Source organism: Cherax quadricarinatus, chromosome 41 (assembly GCF_038502225.1).
Source record: "Cherax quadricarinatus isolate ZL_2023a chromosome 41, ASM3850222v1, whole genome shotgun sequence".
Classification (NCBI taxonomy): Eukaryota; Metazoa; Arthropoda; class Malacostraca; order Decapoda; family Parastacidae; genus Cherax; species Cherax quadricarinatus.
The window spans coordinates 19913983-19935589 of NC_091332.1; the positions used below are offsets into that span (position 1 = coordinate 19913983).

Genomic DNA, 21607 nt, shown 5'->3' on the forward strand with positions numbered 1-21607 from the left:
AAATCAACTGAAAAGAGAAAATGACTGAAAATGACATTTAGCAACAAGCTGTGACTAAATGGCTCTATGAAAGGTAACGTTTGATGACTTGTAGCTGATGAAACAATGCTAGTCTTATCTTTATTCCACAAAAAAAAAAAATGTAAGTTTTTGACATTTTGCAAAATATCTGCCCTTTTTACACTCACACAAATAACCCCAAAAAACTGTAGTAATTCCAATATTACTTCACCAGGTTGTAGAACAATCATTGTTTTATGAAAATCGTTTAATTTAATTCAATATTAAATGGGGAAATTAAACATAATAGGTCAATAACTTCCGGGATATTCATTCGAAAAAAATCGAGAAAAATCGCTTTATTTTCAGTTTTTCCGTATAAAACTAGTGATGTAATGCAGCTGTATCGCTAGTTTTATACGGCCATGAGAGAACGATATATTCAGAGCAGTAATTCTTCTCCGGTACGAATGGAAAACATTAGGGACGTGTTTCCATAAGACACCTGCTGTCTCTGCCCCTGTTCACCCATCAGTTTAAAATGGGTACCTGGGTGTTAGTGGACTGGTGTGGGTCGCATCCTGGGACAAAACTGACCTTATTTGCCGAAATGCTCAACATAACAAGGGGTTTTCTATATAGTAGCATGTCACTGATGACAGCTAGGCCTGTACACCATGTAGTATAATAAAGATATTATTATTATTATTATTATTATTATTATTATTATTATACCTTAGGTCTGACCGCAACCACTCGGTTTTTAACCATTTTCGTCTTATGACCTCCCGAGGCTCTTATTACCATGACCCCTATAATAAATTTTGAAATGGTGAACCTTGTGATAAGGTAAGATAAAACAAAATGATAAGAAGATCATGGTTTATTGAAAATGCCACAGAACAAAAACCTTGAAAAATTCCACATAGCCTCTACGAATGCTAAAACATTGCTAAGTCCAGAGAACTATTGAAAATCATACAAAATCTACTTCTCATTAACTCAGTGGGAGGGTTGAAATTGTTTTGTAGCCATAAGTCTATCAAAGCGAGGAGTAGTGTTCGACAGGCAACACCTCATGTCAGTATCGATCATAAGCATATTGCGTACCTTCATTTTCAGTGTTACCATTACTGAGAGTAAAACTTTGCAGCGATAGGTGGACAGGGACTGGATCAGCATGGTCAGTGCACACATCGAAAGAATGGGACAGTCTTTCCGCACTTTTGCCCAAAATGTCGGGAGCTCTTGTTCAGTAAAGTTGACTTTCAGCTGAGAATCCTCACGAATTTGAAGAAATTCTACCTTAGCAGCAACATCAGTATCACTGATGGCACTGTCCTTGACTGAAAAGGGTCTGTAGATCCACGCATCAGTACAGCGGTCGTCCAGTCCTGGAAAGTAACTTTCGATGGCGTCATTCACTACCTAAAGATGAGCTGAGATCTCAAGGAAACTGCATTCAGCATTCAGAATCCAGGAGAGTCGTCATCTGACTGAAGAAAGTTGTGTCAAAGTCCTCAACTCTTTTCTGGTAAAGTTGAATCTTATGCTTGAGCCCTGCCACTTTGCCACGAGCTGTGTGCAGCATTGTAAGGTTTCCTTGGAATGAAATATTCGGGAAACTCACTTCAGAGAAGAAATCTGCCAAGTTGGCAACCTTTATTACAAAACAGTCATCCTGCATCTTTTCATGAAGAAGATTCTCATTCGCCGTAAGACCTCATTTCAACAGCATTATTTCCTCTCGAAGTTGTAGCAGGTGATTTAGAATCTTGTCATGTGAGAGCCAACGTACGTACCTCTGTGTGAAATAGGAGAACAGAGAAGTCGACACCAATTTCTTCATAAAGCACTTTAAAAATCCTTGTAGTCGTTGCGCTCCCTCGGATATGGTCACAATATTTACAATGCCTGTGAGCACTTCTTGAAGTCCAGATGGGAGAGTCTTCATCGCCAAAGCATGAGTGAAGGAGACATGCGGAGACACGTTCTTCACGAAGGCTTTGAAGCCAGATTTGCAACTGGTCACAGAAGGAGCCCCATCTGTACACACTTCGACAAGTGCTTCCCGGTTTAGCTCGTGTTTGAGGTTGTGGGCAATGGTTCAGAGAACTAGTACTTCTCCTTCATAACTTCCCTGTCAAGGTAACGAACATAAACAAGCAGTTGGGAACATAAAGCAACATCAGTTGACTCGTCCATTTGCAATGAATACACTACCTGCAGCAGAATATCCTCACTCATGTCCGAGATCTGACGTCTGACTATATCATTCGCAAGAGAAATTGCCCACAACTTGTTTGCCTGCTGTTTTCCATGAAACACCATCGTCAACCATCGTTGCTTCCAGAATGCAAGGTATAATCAGGTCTTCGCCAATGGTACGAGGCTTCTTGGTCAGCACGATCTTTAGAGCAATTCTGTATGAAGCCTCCAAGCTGCTTCATTCTGATGAGCCAAGTGGCCTGTGGAATCGATACGACTGGCCTTCAGAGAAGCTTCTATTCGCTTGAAAAAGTCCAAGCTTATGTCCTCCAGATGGCTGGAGTTTACCTGGAGAGAGTTCCGGGGGCCAACGCCCCCGCGGCCCGGTCTGTGACCAGGCTGTGGCAAGATTCAAAATAGATCTTCAGTTTGCCTGGTTTTCTATTCTAGGGACTCATGACACATTGCGGCTTGACCACAGAGTTCTGAATGATGCTTGTGAAACTCATCTTGAGAAGGACTTCATTGTACGTTCGCTTCTTGGCAGACATAGTGCAAACAGGAAACTGCTTTGGGAGTCACGGAACAAGAGCGACATACGGACATCCCCCTCTATAGCTATGAAGTGACTGAGTGGTTGTGGTTGATGTGTTTACTGTAGCATGTGATGTAGTTCAACTGGGCTGGTGAGGTCTCTGGGGAGACCTAATATAACCAATTATATGGTCACACCGTGCCTTAGCAAATACCTGTCAGAGACACGCCTTTCGGCCACTGCACATGTGATAAATGTTGCCACTCATCAAGCTAGTAAAAGCCCAACTGCCTAATTCAAATATATGAAAATAAATTATATTCTCCTGAACCCTTTGTGACCCCCAAGAAACCCCAAATGATCCCTTAGGGGGTCACGACCCCAGGTTAAGAACCGCTGTTCTAGAGCACCTATCATATTTCTATGTTATTTACATATTGCCTTATGTCATATTAGATCAGTTTTGATAGATAAATAAACCATAGTGTTGATATCAGCGTAATGATGAGACATATTCCCCCACATCACAAGACTCAGGAATTCCTGCTGATCTAAGTAAATGTTCCCAGACGGTTCCTGATTGGCTCTCAGAATGTGTATTAGCTCCACCCACTCTGTTATGATGTTAAATCGTTAATTATTATATTAGAAAGAATAATACAATAGCAAAAAAAAAAACGGAAAAAAATATAAAAATTTACTGAACGTGAGCAGGCATGCCACAGGCGGCGGTGTCACCATACGTTATAAATGACTATGGTATAAACTTGGTAATAAATACTGACAAGTTGGTATAGAAAGACACTTAAGCAAACACTAGGAGATCCTTGCCTATCTCTTCATGGTAAACCTAGAGACAGAGAAATTCAGCACCCTCATTTCCAACACGATTTAAGGTATGGGTTTTGGCAGGAAAACAGTGAAGTCCCAGTGTAGTAATATTATGAGTTCTAGGGGAACTAGTATTAAGCAGAACGAGGTAGATATTGAAAAGCCAGTGACACTAGGTGATAAGGAAAGTAATAGATTTAGTAGAAAAACAGAAATGAGCAGGAAGGGTAAAGAGAAAGGAGAGTCTTTCAATGTTTATTATGCTAATAACCGTAGTGCTAGGAATAAAATGGACGAGTTGAGATTAGTTGCTAGTGCAGGTAACATTGATGTATTTGCCATAACTGAGACGTGGTTTAATTAAAAAAGTCGGGACATGCCTGGGAATATCACATTCAGGGTTTTAAATTGTTCCAAGTAGATAGAAGTATTGGGAAGGGGGGTGGGGTGGCATTGTATGTCCGAGATCGCTTGAACTGTTACATAAAAACGGGTATTAAGTCTGAAGTAACAAATACAGAGTCTGTTTGGATAGAATCTGGCCACTACAACATCAGTCAGTGTTCACATTGCAAGTTGCTCCATAAACATACTTATCTATGTTCATGTTATCATTGTGGGTTATAGATCTACTCAGGCTTCTAACTGCATTCCTATAACAATCATTTTCATTATTTACTTCTCTCCTACTATTATTTCTAGTGGTAGACACAGATATACCAAAGTTATATTCTACATTCTCCTTCTGGGTACTCTCCTTGGCTAACATATCAACTTTATCATGAAGGAGTAATCCAATATGTGATGGGATTCACAGCAATTGTACATTAATTCCTTTGTCCCTGATTTTTGAGTGTCTATACCTGGCTTCTCCAATGAGCATGTTGTTGGAGTCATTATATGAGTTAAGAGCATTCAGTGATGACATAGAATCAGTAATGATGATAGAGTCAAGCTCAGTGTCATAAGTTGCTTTAGCACCATTAGGATTGCAAACAATTCAGTTTGCAATGTAGACGCCCAGTTGTTCATTCTTATGCCGAGTTCAACAAGTTTATTATCGTTCTTAACTAGGGAGGTGGCAACAAGAGCAGATGCAGCCCTGCCAGAAGACTCCTGTTTAGATCCATCAGTGTATATAACTTGTGATAACTTATTACTACCAGTTAGGCGAGAAATTTCTTCTTGAGCAGTTGTTTTAACAAGTGATTTAAGGAAGGGATTACTAACAATGAGCTTCTTGGGAGGGACTTGCAAGTATGTGATATTAAATGAACACATCTTCCATGGAGGGGTGAAATGCTCTTGTTGTCTACAGTGATACAGTTCTTACAGATTATAAAACTTATGCAATTGCACGTTTTTCACAATCCATTTAGATCTGTGGGTATTAACTTCGAGACACTTAGTAAGATTCATTGTGACAGTGTCTGGTTCATTTCTTAACATTCTAATACAGAGTGCAGTGTTAATCTCAACAATCCTATCACTGATACTAGAAATACCAAACTCCTTCCTCATATTAAGAACCTTTGTAGATTTGGGATAGCCAAGAATAATTCTGAAAGCTTCATTTTGCATTAACTCCAAGGGTCAGAGAGAACTTTCTCTAGCTAATATCAACATGGGAGCAGCATAATCAATTAAGGGCCTAACATGGGCTATGTACATCATTCTCACGATTCTCACATTAGCAGCATAGTTGGGGTTGTAGCCAGCAACAGCTTTGAGAGCATTTAGCCTATCTTTGCATTTCTGATTTAGTTGTGGTATAGTGGATTTGTTAAAGGGTACATCTACACCAAGATATCTGTAAGTTTTAACGTAGCTATTGTTTTCACCCTGCAAATAGATGGGTGAGGGATGTCGTTTGCTTGTTAATATCTTTGTTTTAGAGGAAGATATTATGAGGCCTAGTCGATTACAAATTGCTTGAACTTCATTAAGAATGGTACTCATCTTCTTATGCCCTGTTGTGTGGATCATGATATCATCAGCATAGATTATAGCTATATGTTTAGGTGAGGCAGGAAGAGTATTTAGGAGAGTATTAATCAGAATATTAAATAGCATGGGACTGAGAACTCCTCCCTGCGGTGTACCTAGGGACATTTCTTTAGACTCACTTCTAAAGCCTTGGTAGAGGACAGAGGATACTCTATTTGACAGGTATCCTATTATCCAGCAGAGTAAGCTACCACCAATATTCATATTGGCTAATTTATGTAGTATAACGGTTCTGTTCGCAATATCAAATACAGATTTTAGATCAAGAAAAGTGGTAAAACTAGTAGAGTTGTGTGCAGTGAGAAAGGTGAAAATACAGTTCTGCATACTTTTACCTTTCATGAACCCATAGAGGTAGGGGTAAAGTTGGTGTCTGATTCTGTAGTACAATCTGTTAAGTATCATTCTTTCAAAAGTTTTACAAAGACAACTAGTTAAGGAGATCGGTCTAAATGTATCAGGCTGTTGGGGCTTTGGGATAGGCACTATGAGACTATTGGTCCAGGAAGTAGGACGAACGCCCTCAATGTAACTGGTATTATACAGTGCCAACGAAGGATTATCACTTCCCAAAGAAAGTGTATTTCTGAAAGAGCTGATATGTGGAAGATGGGTAATGAAATTCCTATTTTTAAAGCAACTTAACGTCCAAAACCTGACCTCAACTGCAGGCAAATTACTAGAGCCCATTATATCTGATAATTAGAAGCCATCTTGAGAAGCACAATTTGATTTAAGATACTCAGCATTGATTCACGAGGGGTCATTCATGCATGAATAATTTACTGATTTCAGTACAGATTTTGAGGCAGTTGATCATGATAAATTGGATGTTATATATCTAGACTCTAGTAAAGCTCCTGATAGAGTACCACACAAAAGACTTTTAAAGAAAGTGGCAGCTAGTGGTATTGAGGGAAATGTCTTGTCATGGATCGAGGCATGGGTAACCAACAGGTAGCAGAGAGTCTGTATAAATGAGGTGAAATCTGAGTGGAGATCAGTCACAAACTGTATTCCACAAGGATCAGTTTTAGATCCATTGTTGTTCATAATGTACATTAATGACCCTGACGAGGGAATTACAACTGAAATGAGCAAATTCGCTGACGCTACATAAATCAGCAAGATTATTGATTTAGATCAAGATGCCACCGTACTTCAAGCTAAGTTCATGATCTAAAAAATAGCAGATGTAGCTCAGTGTAGACAAATGCAAAGTCCTGATGCTTTGTAATGTTAGTATGACTAGCACTAAAATAATATACAGCTTGGCCATACAGAATGCAAAAAGAACATAGAAGTTATGGTAAACAAGAACCTGAAGGGAAGTCAGCAATGCCTATCCATACGTAATGAGGCTAACAGATTACTGGGATTTATATCAAGAAGTATAAGAAACGGGAGTCCATTAGTAATTACTCACTTAAATTATGCAGCTCAGTTCTGGTCTTCATATTATAGAATGGATATAAATTAGAAAACGTTGAGAGAAAAATGACAAAATTTATCTATTGCACAGGAAATCTTCCATATGAGGAAAGACTGAAATCCTTTAAACTACATTCTACTGTAAGATGAAGACTGAGGGAAAACATGACTGAAGTGTATAAATGGTTGATGGGCATAAACACAGGAGATACAAATGAAGTCCTGAGAATTTCATTCCAAGAAAGAAGACAATATAATGGATTCAAATTGGATAAGTTTAGAATTAGAAAAGATGTAAGATAATATTAATTTTTAATCCTTGGGTACCTTCAAATTTTGATTAGATAAATACATGATTAGAGTGCAGTTGGCCAGAAAATAATTATTATCTATGGTTTGATTAACTTATAATTACCATCAAGTGGATAGAATTGTAATCGGGGATTATTTCAGTCGTGTTCTATACTTTATTAGTAAAGACAGGTTAGTTTTTCTCTTTTTGCTTAATCACATCTCCTTACTGGTCAATATAAGTAAGATGTTAAGTTTTTACCGTAAAATGGTATGCCTATAAACTCAGTTTAGGAAGCAGAGACACACTGTGTCAGTGTGTTAGTTACCTCTGCAGTTCTGCAGTTGGTCATTTGCACTAGGGGAAAGGGTCCTGCCCAGGCACGGACGAGGGAAGTATGATGTTTCCATACACGAGCTGAACAAATTATTGCTTGGAAGACTTCTGAAACAACCAGACATTGTAAACTTACTTATGAGCTAATCAAGGATTACAAGTCTACCATCCACAACACACACACAACTAAAATTATGAAATATTTACTAACACAGTCACGTTCTTATAGTCACAACTTTAAAAGAAACCTTAACATATAAAAACTTTTTTTAATATAATTGATATATCTTCATGTTCTAAGCATTATATTATTGAAGCTCTTATCTATAGCTCCTTCAGAATCTGTATTGATGTTGTTGAAAAGGTATTAATACAAAGAATTGGAATTGCCCTTCTTTTGCTTGAATAAAATCGGATTGTCCCTCATTGTTAGGTACTCTACAAATCCAGATGGTTTAGCGCTTCTCCTTCACAACACAAATTATTATGACAATAATAATAGGGGAGCTCTGTGGTAAACCTACTGGCCCATGCTAGCCAAGATATAAAGCATGCAATAATAATAATAATAATAATAATAATAATAATAATAATAATAATAATAATAATAATAATAATAAATAACATATAATAAAAATAAATTAGATAGTACGGCCGCTGCGCTATCCTAGAAAATATATCTTTGAATATCACAAGGCTACTCACCACTTCCTCAGTGAACGCAAAAGGAATAAATAGTGCAGGAAGATTTTACGTTTCTAATGCACCAAATATAAAATATATGTAGGTGTGCCAAAATGTATACAGGTGTATATGTACAATAACTATTGTATGAGTATGTGTATGTATATGTATCGACAAGTACAAGTACCAAGGTTTATACCATGTATATGTATGCATATGTATTCTTATCTGTATGCATGCACGAATATACACTTTTGTGTATATTCTACCAGCCTACTACTCAGGTAGAAGGTTAGTAGACAGCAAGCACCGAGGGAGGTACTACCGTCCTGTGGTAGGTTCGTAGACAGCAGACACCCAGGGAGGTACTACCGTCCTGTGGTAGGTTGGTAGACAGCAACCACTCAGGGAGGTACTACCGTCCTGTGGTAGGTTGGTAGACAGCAACCACTCAGGGAGGTACTACCGTCCTGTGGTAGGTTGGTAGACAACAACCACAGAGGGAGGTACTACCGTCCTGTGATAGGTTGGTAGACAGCAACCACCCAGGGAGGTACTACCGTCCTGTGGTAGGTTGGTAAACAGCAACCACTCAGGGAGGTACTACCGTCCTGTGGTAGGTTGGTAGACATCAGACACCGAGGAAGGTACTACCGTCTTGTGGTAGGTTAGTAGACAGCAACCACCCAGGGAGGTACTACCGTCCTGTGGTAGGTTGGTAGACAACAACCACCCAGGGAGGTACTACCGTCCTGTGGTAGATTGGTAGACAGCAACCACCCAGGGAGGTACTACCGTCCTGTGGTAGGTTGGTAGACAACAACCACCCAGGGAGGTACAACCGTCCTGTGGTAGGTTGGTAGACAACAACCACCCAGGGAGGTACTACCGTCCTGTGGTAGGTTGGTAGACAACAACCACCCAGGGAGGTACTACCGTCCTGTGGTAGATTGGTAGACAGCAACCACCCAGGGAGGTACTACCGTCCTGTGGTAGGTTGGTAGACAACAACCACCCAGGGAGGTACAACCGTCCTGTGGTAGGTTGGTAGACAACAACCACCCAGGGAGGTACTACCGTCCTGTGGTAGGTTGGTAGACAGCAACCACCCAGGGAGGTACTACCGTCCTGTGGTAGGTTGGTAGACAGCAACCACCCAGGTAGGTACTACCGTCCTGCAAAATACGGGTGATATGGAAACCTGCAGTTGTTTGACTGACACAATGGCAGGAATGCCGGTGTCTTTTGTCTTTATGTCTCATAAACAAGCAGGAAAACAGGTGCGTCTCTGTACTCCTACTTACACTTTGACTCACTACATCTACATGAACACGCATATATATATACAGACCGACCTGATTTTTTTTTTATTTTTTCTTAATAGTTTTTGTTCTTTTTATTTCCTTTTATCTCCATTGGAAAGAGGAAAGGAATCTTTACTCCATAAGCCATGCGTGTCGTAGGAGGCGACTAAAATGTCGGGAACAATGGGCTAGTAAACCCTTCTGCATAAATTGCTAAAAAGAGAAGAAAAACTTTATACAAATGGATTGTCTGAATGTGCTTGGATGTAGTGCAGATGATAAGAAAGAAATGACTGTCAGAGTTATAAATGAAGAGAAACTGGATGTCCTAGCTCTAAGCTAGGACATCCAGTTTCTCTTCAGTGAAGTTTCAGTGGGGAAAAATAAATGGGATTAAGTCAAGAATATCTGAGAGAGTTAGACCTAAGGAAGAGGTGGCAATAATGTTGGATGGAGAAAGGAGTGGTATGACCATCTCCACACACGAGCCAAAAAAAAAATATATAGAAAAAATAGCTTAACTCACTGGTAACACATTAGTACAAGAATCAATGTTATAGGACATTCATACAAGGAATTATAGTAATTTATATCACGTATGATGACGGTGACGTGCGTAGCACACCTACTCTCAGCCCGTGTATTTTTAGGATTTTTTTTTTTTTTTTTTTGCTATTACGTTTCTTTATTGACCTAAGGAAAGCTTTTGACACAGTAGACCACGGCATCCTACTCCACAAACTTGACCATTATGGTATAAGAGGCCATGCACTTATATATTTCAAATCCTACCTTACTAACCGGTATCAATACGTCTCCATTAAGGACACAACCTCATCAACACGACCCCTTGATACAGGAGTGCCACAGGGAAGTGTCCTTGGTCCCCTGCTCTTCCTCTTATACATCAATGATCTTCCCAACGTATCACAACACTTGAATCCAATTCTCTTTGCTGACGATACAACTTACGTCATTTCCCACCCTAATCTTGCCTCACTTAACACTATTGTTAACAAAGAACTAGTAAAAATATCAACCTCAATGACTGCCAATAAACTTACATTTAACACTGACAAAACCTATATTATGTTTGGTAACAGAGCAGGTGTTGCACAACTGAACATTAAGATTGACAACACTCTTATTTCTTAACATAATGAGGGCAAATTCCTGGGTCCAAACCTTGACAGCGACCTGAAATTCAGCACCCATATCCAACACATAACAAAAAAAGTATCCAAAATGGGTGGGATCCTCTCTAAGATATGTTACTACGTATGACAGTCAGCCCTACTCACATTATACTATTCACTCATCTATCCCTACTTTACATATGTCATTTGTGCTTGGGGATCAACAGCAGCAACCTACCTAAAGCCAATAATAACCTAACAAAAAAGTCGCAGGAAGAATTATCACACAATCCAATACTAGGCAAACCATCCCCTAACTCTTCAAAGACCTAAACTTACTCACTGTACAGAACATTCACACTTACGTTTGTGCAACCTACATTTACAGAACCATAAATTCCAATATTAACCCTGAACTAAAACGCTTTCTTGATAGTTGTGACAGGTCCCATAGGCACATTACCAGACACAAAAATCTCTATGACATTCCCGTGTCCAGCTAAATCTATACAAAAGTTGAATGTACATAAAAGGGCCTAAAATCTGGAACTCCCTGCCTGAAAACTCCACCATTTTCAAAACTACCTTCAAAAAACATCTTATCTCTTTAACACACCCCATCATCAGCTAACTACATGAAAACCACCTATACTGTTACTCATATCCTGCACACATCCAAAACAAAATAGACTTGCTCTCGATATCTGCGATTCCCTCTGATTTAGATTTACACTCACCCAAATGACTGTAAACATAAAATTCCGAATAAAGTTATTGCCTAATAAATCTTAAGCTAATCATAAGTTTACTTGAGATACTCCAGTATAGGAGCTGTAATAGAAACTGTGTATCATGCCAAGACAAACCCATTCTCATTGCTAAATTTACAAATTGTAATATAGTGGTATCCTGAGTTTCAGCCATAATTTGTTCCAGAAGGCTGTTCAAGTGCCGTTACCGAACGAATTTGTTCCCATAAGGAATAATGTAAATTAGATTAGTCCGTTTCAGACCCCAAAAATACATTTACAAAACCATGTACAATTACATGTGGAAAATATTGTGTAATTTTCCCAAAGTTATACTGTATAATTTTTATAATGTAAATGTATATGATTAATGCATTACTGATGGTCTAAAATATATTTGAAAGTGAAAGAGAACTAACAGAGAAGTTCTGCACATGTGCTGGGGAGGCCTGGGCATGAGGCAGTCGCAGGGGTATAGGCCTAATGTGGGTGTCCGAGTAAACTATGGAACCAGGAAATTGGCGTTTTGAGAAATGGGATTACCAGTTAAGCTTAATTTTAAATTTAAATATAGGGAACACTTAGCTGATAAAAGACAGCAAATCGTCTACACAGCCGCCCCTGCAGACGAGGTCTTGAATTGTTGTCATGATCATCTCTCAACGGGCTGTAATGAGTTTTAATTTGTAAGATTATAAATTACCCCTAGGGGGTGTTATGTCAGCATATTTCATTCAATGATGGCTGACAAACTTACTTGTGTGGACTCAAAAGTCCGCACCTAACTGCCGACTATAGGTTGATTACAAACTCCTTGCGACTCAAGAACTGTGTAGTCCCCTGTACTACAAGAAATTCGTAACCTCTTGTAGCGTGAGCTATGGTGTTCTTCACACCTTCGACAGGTATTGGTGACTTGATAGAAGCTGAAGTGTCCTTGGATGTCCACGTCTTCCATAGTCTAGGAATACGCTCACTGGTACACTATGTTCCACAAGATTTGTCTTTATTGTTCACAATCTTATCACTAAAGAAGCTGATCACACTTCTCCTAAGTGTTTATTGTGTTTTATGAGACACTTTGTTCACACTAATGCACAGATCATTCTTTGTTGGTTATCCTGGCATCAGTGTCACTCTCAGTAGAGTCAAAAGTAATCTGAAGACGCCACAATGCCCCACGCCATCACTGCCCTAGCACAAAGGAAAAGCTGAACTAGTACTTTTGCTTCCTTGCCACTTCCTCGATGAAGCAAAGCAGAATGTTTGATTCTTGCTGTCTTAAGCATAGACAACAATGTCCACTATCTTTACTATGGTATTAAAGTGGGAGCAGGATTTTCCTTAATTGTCCTGCTAAAGTAAGAGATGTACTGTCTCTTATTAAAATACATTCTGCAACACTGGACTGCAAGGAGTGGCGGTCGCTTGACCACATCGCATACTCGTACTGCAATCAATTACTCGCTGTAGCAGTAAACAATATATTTGCTCCTTCTGAGAGGGCTGGGCCCCTCAGGGCTGAAAGGGGCTGAAAGGGGCTGAAGGGGGCTGATACCCCCCTCCTGGAGAAAATTTTTCCACACTTGGGGGCGGCGGAGGTTCGCTGCAGGTGAACTATTCATCACTTAACATTAATTTGATTTTCTCACTCGCCACCACTGCTGCTTGTCTTTTCTGAAAAGCTTTAGTCCCTGCGGTTTCTGGAGAATCACTTATTTTATTTTCAACACTGTGTAATTCTAATGGCACTAGCTTATTTATTGTCCGCTTATTCACTACACCTTTGCTCAAAACATCAACTGTCCTGATGATTCCATATGCATCAGGATAGATGGTCACAATTTTTCCAAGTGGCCATAGGGACCTCGGACCATCATTGTTAATAATCACTATGTCACCAGGTCTTAAGGACTTATGATTTTCAGGAACACCAGCTCCATAGAAGTGTTCTCTCAATGAGGTGAGATAGTCTTCTCGCCAAATTTTCTCCCAACGTTCAATCACTTTATTAAGGTGTTTGAATTTACGTCTGAGTTGCTCAGGTTCGAAATAATTAGGATCCTCTATGATTTCTTTATCATTCATGGGAGGAACAGGTTCGAGCCTTCTGCCATGGAGTAAATGAGATGGACTTAACACTTCTAAATTGTCCAGATCATCGGTAACATAAGTTAGAGGTCTGTTGTTGACTCTATTTTCTATTTCAGTCACAACTGTACGGAATTCTTCTAAGTCGATTCTTTGACGATGAAGAGTCTTCCTTAAACAACGTTTTACAATGCCGATCATTCTTTCATAAAATCCGCCGTGCCATGGAGATTTAGGAGGAATGTATCTCCAACGACAACTGCGTTGATTCAGCATCTGTTGTACTTCTGGTTGATCATAGATCTTGCTTATATAAGCAGCACCAGCAACAAAGTTCGTTGCATTGTCTGAAATCATCAGTCTAGGACATGCCCTTCTGGCTGCAAACCGTCTGAATAATTTGATAAAGGTTTCAGCAGACATGTCAGTGGCTACTTCTAGATGTATTGCTCTAGTTGTAGCACAAGTGAACAAACAGATGTACACCTTGATGGGAACTTTGTCAACTGTTTTGGTGAAAATTATTGGTCCAGTGTAATCTACACCTGTCACCTCAAATGGAGTGATATGACAAACTCTTTCAGAGGGATATGGAGGTGGACCTAGATACTGACATACTCGCATATCGTAGTGACGACAAGTAATACAGTCCCTTATTTGTTTTTTCACACTTTGTCGACCTTGAGGTATCCAGTAAGATTGTCGTATTTGACAATGTGTGTCAGCTACCCCAACATGTAACACGTTATTGTGGGCGTTTTGCACAATCAGTTTTGTTAGCCAATGATTCTTGGGGATCAATATTGGATGTATGGCTTCTTTAGGTAGTGAAGAATTATGAATTCTTCCTCGACATCTTATAATCCTTTCTGAGTCGAGATAAAGTCCTAAAGAATTAATCATGACAGGTTTCTTTGGGGATTTATCTTGTGTTTCCAGAAATTTATATTCTGTAGAGAAAACAACTTTCTGTATTAGTTTCACCCAGTATTTAATGGGTTCAAGATATTCATAATCAGGTTTTACTCCTTTAATGTATTTAAAGACAAGAGCTGTAACTCTTAAGAGTTTACCCAAAGATGAGTATTTAGATCCATCAATGACTATTTCTATTGTGTGTGCAGTATTTACACAACTTATTTCTACTGTGTTCAAGCAGACTGTTTCTTCTGGCATAATGTGAGCTTTTTGCTGAGGCCAGCTATTTTCATTAGAGAGCCAGTTCGGTCCGTGGAGCCATAATTTATTATCCACAAATTTCTTGAGTGGGACACCACGTGACAACATGTCAGCTGGATTCTCTTGGGTAGAGACGTGGAGAAAGAGATAATCTCTCTGCATCTCTTTTATTTCTGCTACTCTGTTCTGTCCATACACCAACTTACTCTCATTATTTCTTAACCACTGGAGAACTGCTTCATTATCACTCCAGATCACGGTTTTCTCAATAGTGAGATGATCAAGTACTTTGTTGAGATAGACAGCTAATTTTGTACCTATATAGAGTGCTGTCAGTTCCAATTGTGGTACTGTTCTGACCTTCAAGGGTGCTACCCTGGCCTTTGAAGTAATTAATGTACTTCCTTCAGCATTACTCATGTAAGCTACAGCGCCATAACCTCTGGTTGACGCATCACAGAACACATGTAATGTGTAATTGTTTCCCTCTTGACCTATTTGTCTGGGAAATTTAATTTGAAGAAGTTGTTTAAACTCCTTGGATATTTCATCCCATGCTTGACTCATTTCTAGAGGCAAGTTCTCATCCCATCCAATTTTGAGTTTCCATGCATCTTGCATAAGTATTTTACCCTTTATGGTAATTGGTGAGACGAGTACTAGAGGATCAAAACATTGTGATACCTCTGACAGTAAACTACGTTTAGTGAGTGTACTGCATGATTTATTGTTTATCTTTTTGAGACTCAAAGTATCTTCCTGTGTGTTCCAATTAAGTCCCAGCATATTGTTGCAATCAGGAATTTCAGCTTCAGGGAAATCTTCCTTGATAAGTTCCCTTAATTGCTTTGAATTTGTATTCCACATCCTTAGAGGCATATTTGCTTCTTTCATCTCCTTGTTAGCTTCTCTGTATAAGGATTTCAAATCCTCCTCTTTATTCACACTACCTTGAAGATTGTCCACATAGAAACTTTTCTTTAAGATTTCTTTGAGGGGACTTTCAGATTTCTTCAAATGTGTATTTAGAGTAGCTTCTAGTAAGAATGGAGAGGATGTTTCACCAAATAATACTGATTTAAAACGATAAGTTTTCACAGGACTTTGAGGATCATGTGGATTTTCAGGCCACAAGAATCGAGTATAATCTCTATTTCTTGTAGTCCTACTCTTAAGAAAGCTTTGGAAATATCAGCCATGTAGGCATATGGGTTTGTGCGAAATTTCATAAGCACGTCTCCAAGCTTCTCAGTTAGTGAGGGTCCGGTCATCAGACAGTCATTAAGGCTTGCTACATCTTTATTTGCACGTGCGCTGCAATTGTATGCAACACGTAGTGGAGTGGTTTCAGAATCTTTTCTGACTCCAAGGTGCGGGAGATAATGAGCTTCTGTCTTCAACTTATCTTCGACTACTTCCTCAACGAATTTATTGTCCAACTGTTCTTGTATGATATTATCATAAACAGTCAGTAGCTCTGGATTCTTCCTGAGCTCATGTATTTGTGCTTTCATTTGTCCGAAAGCCATGCGATAATTGATAGGCAGATGTGGTGGATTTAATTTCCATTGTAACCTAACCCAATACTCTCCATCATCATATTTGACAGTGTCCAAATATTGGTTATAAGTCTGAGACTCTTGTGGGCTTGGTTTATTTACATCATTACCTATCGCGTCTAAATCCCACAACTTATCAACTGGTTCATTCATTTCTTCCAGTAATGATACTTTTTGCTGTGGTACATGATCAGCGGTTATTCTCGTAACTAGTACATTTTCCACTGAATCATTATCAGCGTCTTTCCCACTTTGAGAGGGAATGGGACCACATATCATGTGGCCTCCTGCTGTTTTCAGCAAGTGAACATCATGTTTACTTACTATATTTTGCACAAAACAGTGATAATAATCACTTCCAATGATTAAATCAATTGGACTAATAGTGTCCGTCTGTATGTCAGGACAGGCTAACTTGACCTTAGCTGCTTTCAGTGCTGCAACTGTTTCTTTTAATCCCTGGATCTGCACAGACTTAGGCAAATCATCTACTACCACAGTTTCTACTGTCTTTTTCCTGTTTCCTAGACCAACAGTGATTTTGGCTAGGTCATATGTCTGTTTACCAGTATTGTGGAAAAAACCAGCTATATCTAACTGTATTTTGGCATAGGGTTGTTTATTCAGTTTCTGCAACACTGTTCTTCTTATGAAGGACCTTTGCGAGCCTTGATCAAATAGTGTTAGCACATTGGTTTTGTGTAATTTATTAGATAACTCAACTCGAGCTATCGGGAGAGCAGTTGCTTTAAACTTATCTCTCACATTTAATGCTGTTGCTTGTTGACTTCCTGATTCTGTGGAAGTCTGCTGCTGTTCGGCAAAAGTATTTGGGCATAATGCTGCATTTAAAACACTTCTTCAGTGAGCATTTACCTCCCTTCTGTTCACCTAAACACTTGATGCACCTTTTCAGCTGATGAACACGTTGTTTACTTGCCTCCATTGATGTGTATTGACTACAATACTGTGCCCAGTGTGTTCCATCACAAAGCACACATTTTGGAGTACGTTTATGTGCGACAGTTTGTTTACTGTCTGACGTATTCACAGCTTGATAAATGCCTATATGGGATTTCCCATTCTGTGTTTTAGTGGGAGTAGGTATACTCTTTTTATACTGAGTTGAAGGTTTGTTATCCACGGGATTTGTGGATTTTTCATCTTGTCTCCTTGCTTGCATGCATTTATTTATTTATTTATTTATTTATTTATTTATAATTTGAGCACACTTACAGAGGTACAAAAAAAAAAAAAATACAGATAAGAGCAGCATGCCAAAGCCACTTATACTATGCATAGCATTACGGGCTGGCTTAAAATTAACTTAAGATTAACTAAGCAATGATGAAATCAGTGAAAAACATTAATGTAAACTGATTACTATAAAGCACAAGTGAGTATTACAAAGACAGGTCATATGGTTGCATGCATTGTTGTAAATTCAGTAGAATGGAGTATTCTGTTAGGTAGTGAATTTAAAAAATAATAAAGTTAGATTGGGTTTTAGGTTTAACATTTATGTGATATAATTGTGAGAAACATTTAAGATATACAATTTATAAGGTTCAGTTATTCAGTATTTATTTGGTTTTGGGTGAGTAAGTGATCTTTGAGAAGAGACTTGAATTTATAAACAGGTAGTGTTTCTTTTATATTTACAGGTAATGAATTCCAGATTTTAGGGCCTTTTATGTGCATTGAGTTTTTGCATAGCGTGAGATGGACACGAGGAATATCAAAGAGTGATCTGTGCCTTGTGTTATGGTCATGTGTTCTGTTGAGGTTGGCAAGGAGATGTTTGAGGGGAGGGTTAATATCAGAGTTGAGTGTTCTATGTATGTAATAGGTGCAGTAATAAGTATGGATGTTTTGTATGGTGAGTAGGTTGAGTGTATTGAATATTGGTGGAGTGTGCTGCCCGTAGTGAGAATTTGTTATCATTCTAACTGCAGCCTTTTGTTGGGTAATTAGTGGTCTGAGATGGTTACTTGTTGTTGAGCCCCATGCACAAATTCCATAGGTGAGATAGGGGTAAATAAGAGAGTGATATAGGGCCAGGAGGGCTGACTGTGGAGCATAGTACCGTATCTTCGATAGTATGCCTACAGTCTTGGAAATTTTCTTAGAAATTTGTTGTATATGTGTATGAAATTTGAGTCTATTATCAAGGTGGATTCCTAAGAATTTTCCCTCTGTTAGCTTTGTGATAGGTGATCCGTTTATCATTATGTTAAGAGGGACATCTGTAGCTCTGTTACCAAACTGAATGAAGTAGGTTTTGTCAATGTTTAGTGTAAGTTTGTTAGTACTCATCCAGGTAGATATTTTCTGTAATTCGGTATTTACAGTATTGGCTAGCGTGACTGGGCTCGGGTGGGAGAAGACGTATGTTGTGTCATCAGCAAATAGTGTGGGTTTGAGTAATTGAGAAGCATTTGGTAGGTCATTTATGTATAGGAGAAAGAGAAGAGGGCCAAGGACACTTCCCTGTGGGACACCAACTGTAATTGGTTGTGCAGAAGAGTTTGCCCCATTTGCGTACACATATTGGCTTCTGTTGCTGAGGTATGACTTGAGGTAGTTGAGGGAGTGCCCTCTTATACCATAGTGTGATAATTTTACGTGGAGCAAGTCATGGTCAACTGTATCAAAAGCTTTACGTAAGTCAATGAAGATCCCCAGTGGGACTTCTTTTTTCTCTATTGCAGTGTATATATGTTCTAGCATGTGTATAATAGCATCATTAGTATTTTTATTAGGCCTGAATCCAAATTGGCAGGGGTTGAGTATGTTTTGGGAGATAAGGTAGGAGTAGATTCGTTTATGAATTAATTTTTCGAAGATTTTTGAGAGAGGGTGTAAGTTGGATATTGGCCTATAGTTATTCAACTCTGTTTGGTCTCCTCCTTTGTGGATCGGGGTGACCCTTGCTATTTTGAGTACTGTAGGGAAGGTGGAGGATTCAATGGATTTGTTAAAGAGTGTTGCAATGATTGGTGATAGCACTTGTGACACTTTTTTGTATATAAAGGGTGGTAAGGTATTTAAATCTCCTGCCTTGTTTTTTAGTGCGTTGATAATAAGGGAGACTTCGTATGGGTTAGTCGGAGCTAGGAACAGTGTGTTCGGGTAGTTGCCGGTGAGGTAGTCATTTGGTGGGGTATCTGAGCTTGGGATTTTATTGGCAAGGTTTTGTCCTATAGTGGAGAAGAAATCATTGAGTCTGTTTGCTGTTTCTGTTGGTGGGAGTTGGGGTTCATCTGATTTTGCTAATTTTATTTCGCTATTTCGTGATATCTTTTTTGTTCCCAGAATTTCTGATAGGGTTTTCCAGGTCTTTTTTATATCACCTCGTAAGTTGGATAATCTGTTCTCATAATACAATTTTTTTGCCCTTCTTATCAGGCTGGTTAGGATTGACGAGTAACGTTTTGTTTGGTCTCTGGTTATGTGACCCATTCTGTACTGTTTTTCATATTGGTGTTTTGTATTTATGGATTTGAGAATGCTGGGTGTTAGCCAGGGACTGTTCAGTCTCTTAGCTGTCATCTGCTTAGTTTTTTTAGGGCAGTGCTTGTTATAGAGGTATTGAGTCTTTTTTAGAAAATTATTAATACATTCGTCAATATCTGTATTGATTTCTAGCTCAGTGTGCCAATCAATGTTTGCTAATGCTGTTGTGAAGTTATTAATGGCTGCCTCATTGTGAAGTCTGAAGGTGACTTTAGTAGTGTCTTGGGGTAATTTACCAAGAGTTGTTATGAGGAAAGTAGGGTAGTGGTCTGTGGTATTATCTGTAATTATGCCTGATTTTAAAGGGGATATGGTGTTGGTCCAGATGTGGTCAAGTAGGGAAACACTAGTCTCTGTAACTCTTGTAGGTTTTGTTACTGTTGGTAGCAACATACAGTTACTCATTGTGTTTGTGAATTCAGTAACGTGTGGGTCCTGGTCTTGCAGGAGATTTATATTGAAGTCACCTGAGAGTAGTAAGTGATCTTTGTTCATGCGTGCATCAGTTATCATACTTCCTAGGTTTTGACTAAATTGGCTAATGTTTGACTGTGGAACTCTGTAGATGTTTATCAATGTGAGAGGTTTTCGTAGGTATTTGGATTTGAATTTGGCTATTATATATTCCCCATGTTCATCTCTTGTGCAAGTATTAGTGATACATTCTAGTTGGTCTGAGTAGTATATGGCTGTGCCACCCCCTTGTTGGTCTGGCCTACAGTTGTGTATGGCTGTGTAACCAGGAATGGTATAGACATCTGTAGTATCAGGCTTTAGCCAGGTTTCAGTTAGTGTAATGATGGACATATTGGCATGTAAGGAATTTAGTAATGCTATGAGGTCATCGTAATGCTTGCTTAAAGATCTGATATTGTAGTTAAAGATAGTTATGTTGTTGTTGGCACTGAGAAGTGCCTTTGATTGTTCTGCAGTGTAGTAATTACAGTAACTGTTTGATTCATTTAAGTCATTAAATAAGAGGTTGGTATCTGGATCAATGCTTGTAATCATAAGATTTGTAGTGAATCTATAGTTAGAATTAAGTATAAAACAAAGTAAATAGTCTTAAGCTAAAAAATAGCACCTGAATTATTTAACAAATGTAAAATAATGAGCTAAGGTAGTTTTTTTTTTTTTTTTTTTTTTTTTTTTTAAGCTAAAATAAAGGAGACAATATAAAAGGGACTAGTACAAATAAAGTGATGATCAAATAATGGAGCTTGGGAATATGATAGTAGGTAGTACTATAAAATAAATGAGCTTTGGAATATAATGCAAAATTGTGAACTTGTTCTACTTTAGCACCTGAGAATAGCACCTTGATTATTTTAACAATTGTGAATGTATAAGCTAGGGTAGTTATATAAAGCTAAAATAAAGGAGAAAATATATAAGGGACTAAAATTAAGTAATGGTAAACAAAGTTAAATGGACAGATGGTCACTATGAAATAATATTGGTTTAGACAATGTTTGTAAACCATTGCTAATTTCTTCACAAGTGAAATAGCGTTTATTGAACATAATATTTAATCGTTCAATAGTTTGTGGTGACAACTTATCTTGTACAATACCACTGATAAACCAATCACATTGTCTTAGAGATCTGAGACTATTGTCTAATGTGATTCTAAATGCCTGTAAGTCTGAAAAACAATGTTTGGGTGGCTTCAAGCTTGATATTAAGACTGCATGTCTAACTCTAGTCTTGTCAGCATCAAAGTAATTGTCTGCTAAGACACGTAAGGCT

The 21607-nt window shown here is 38.6% G+C and overlaps 1 protein-coding gene across 2 annotated transcripts in view; it reads right to left on the reverse strand.

Moving 5' to 3' along the window:
* LOC128695982 (cytochrome P450 4c3-like) overlaps nt 1–21607 on the reverse strand; it is a 106731-nt gene that overhangs the window by 54365 nt on the left and 30759 nt on the right. The window contains exon 3 of one of the 2 annotated variants that reach the window (XM_070093054.1): nt 7633–7748. The exons of the other annotated variant lie outside the window; for it this stretch is intronic. Within the exon in view, the coding sequence (XP_069949155.1) occupies nt 7633–7748 (116 nt within the window). The remainder of the gene's footprint in view (nt 1–7632; nt 7749–21607) is intronic. 2 annotated transcript variants of the gene reach the window in all.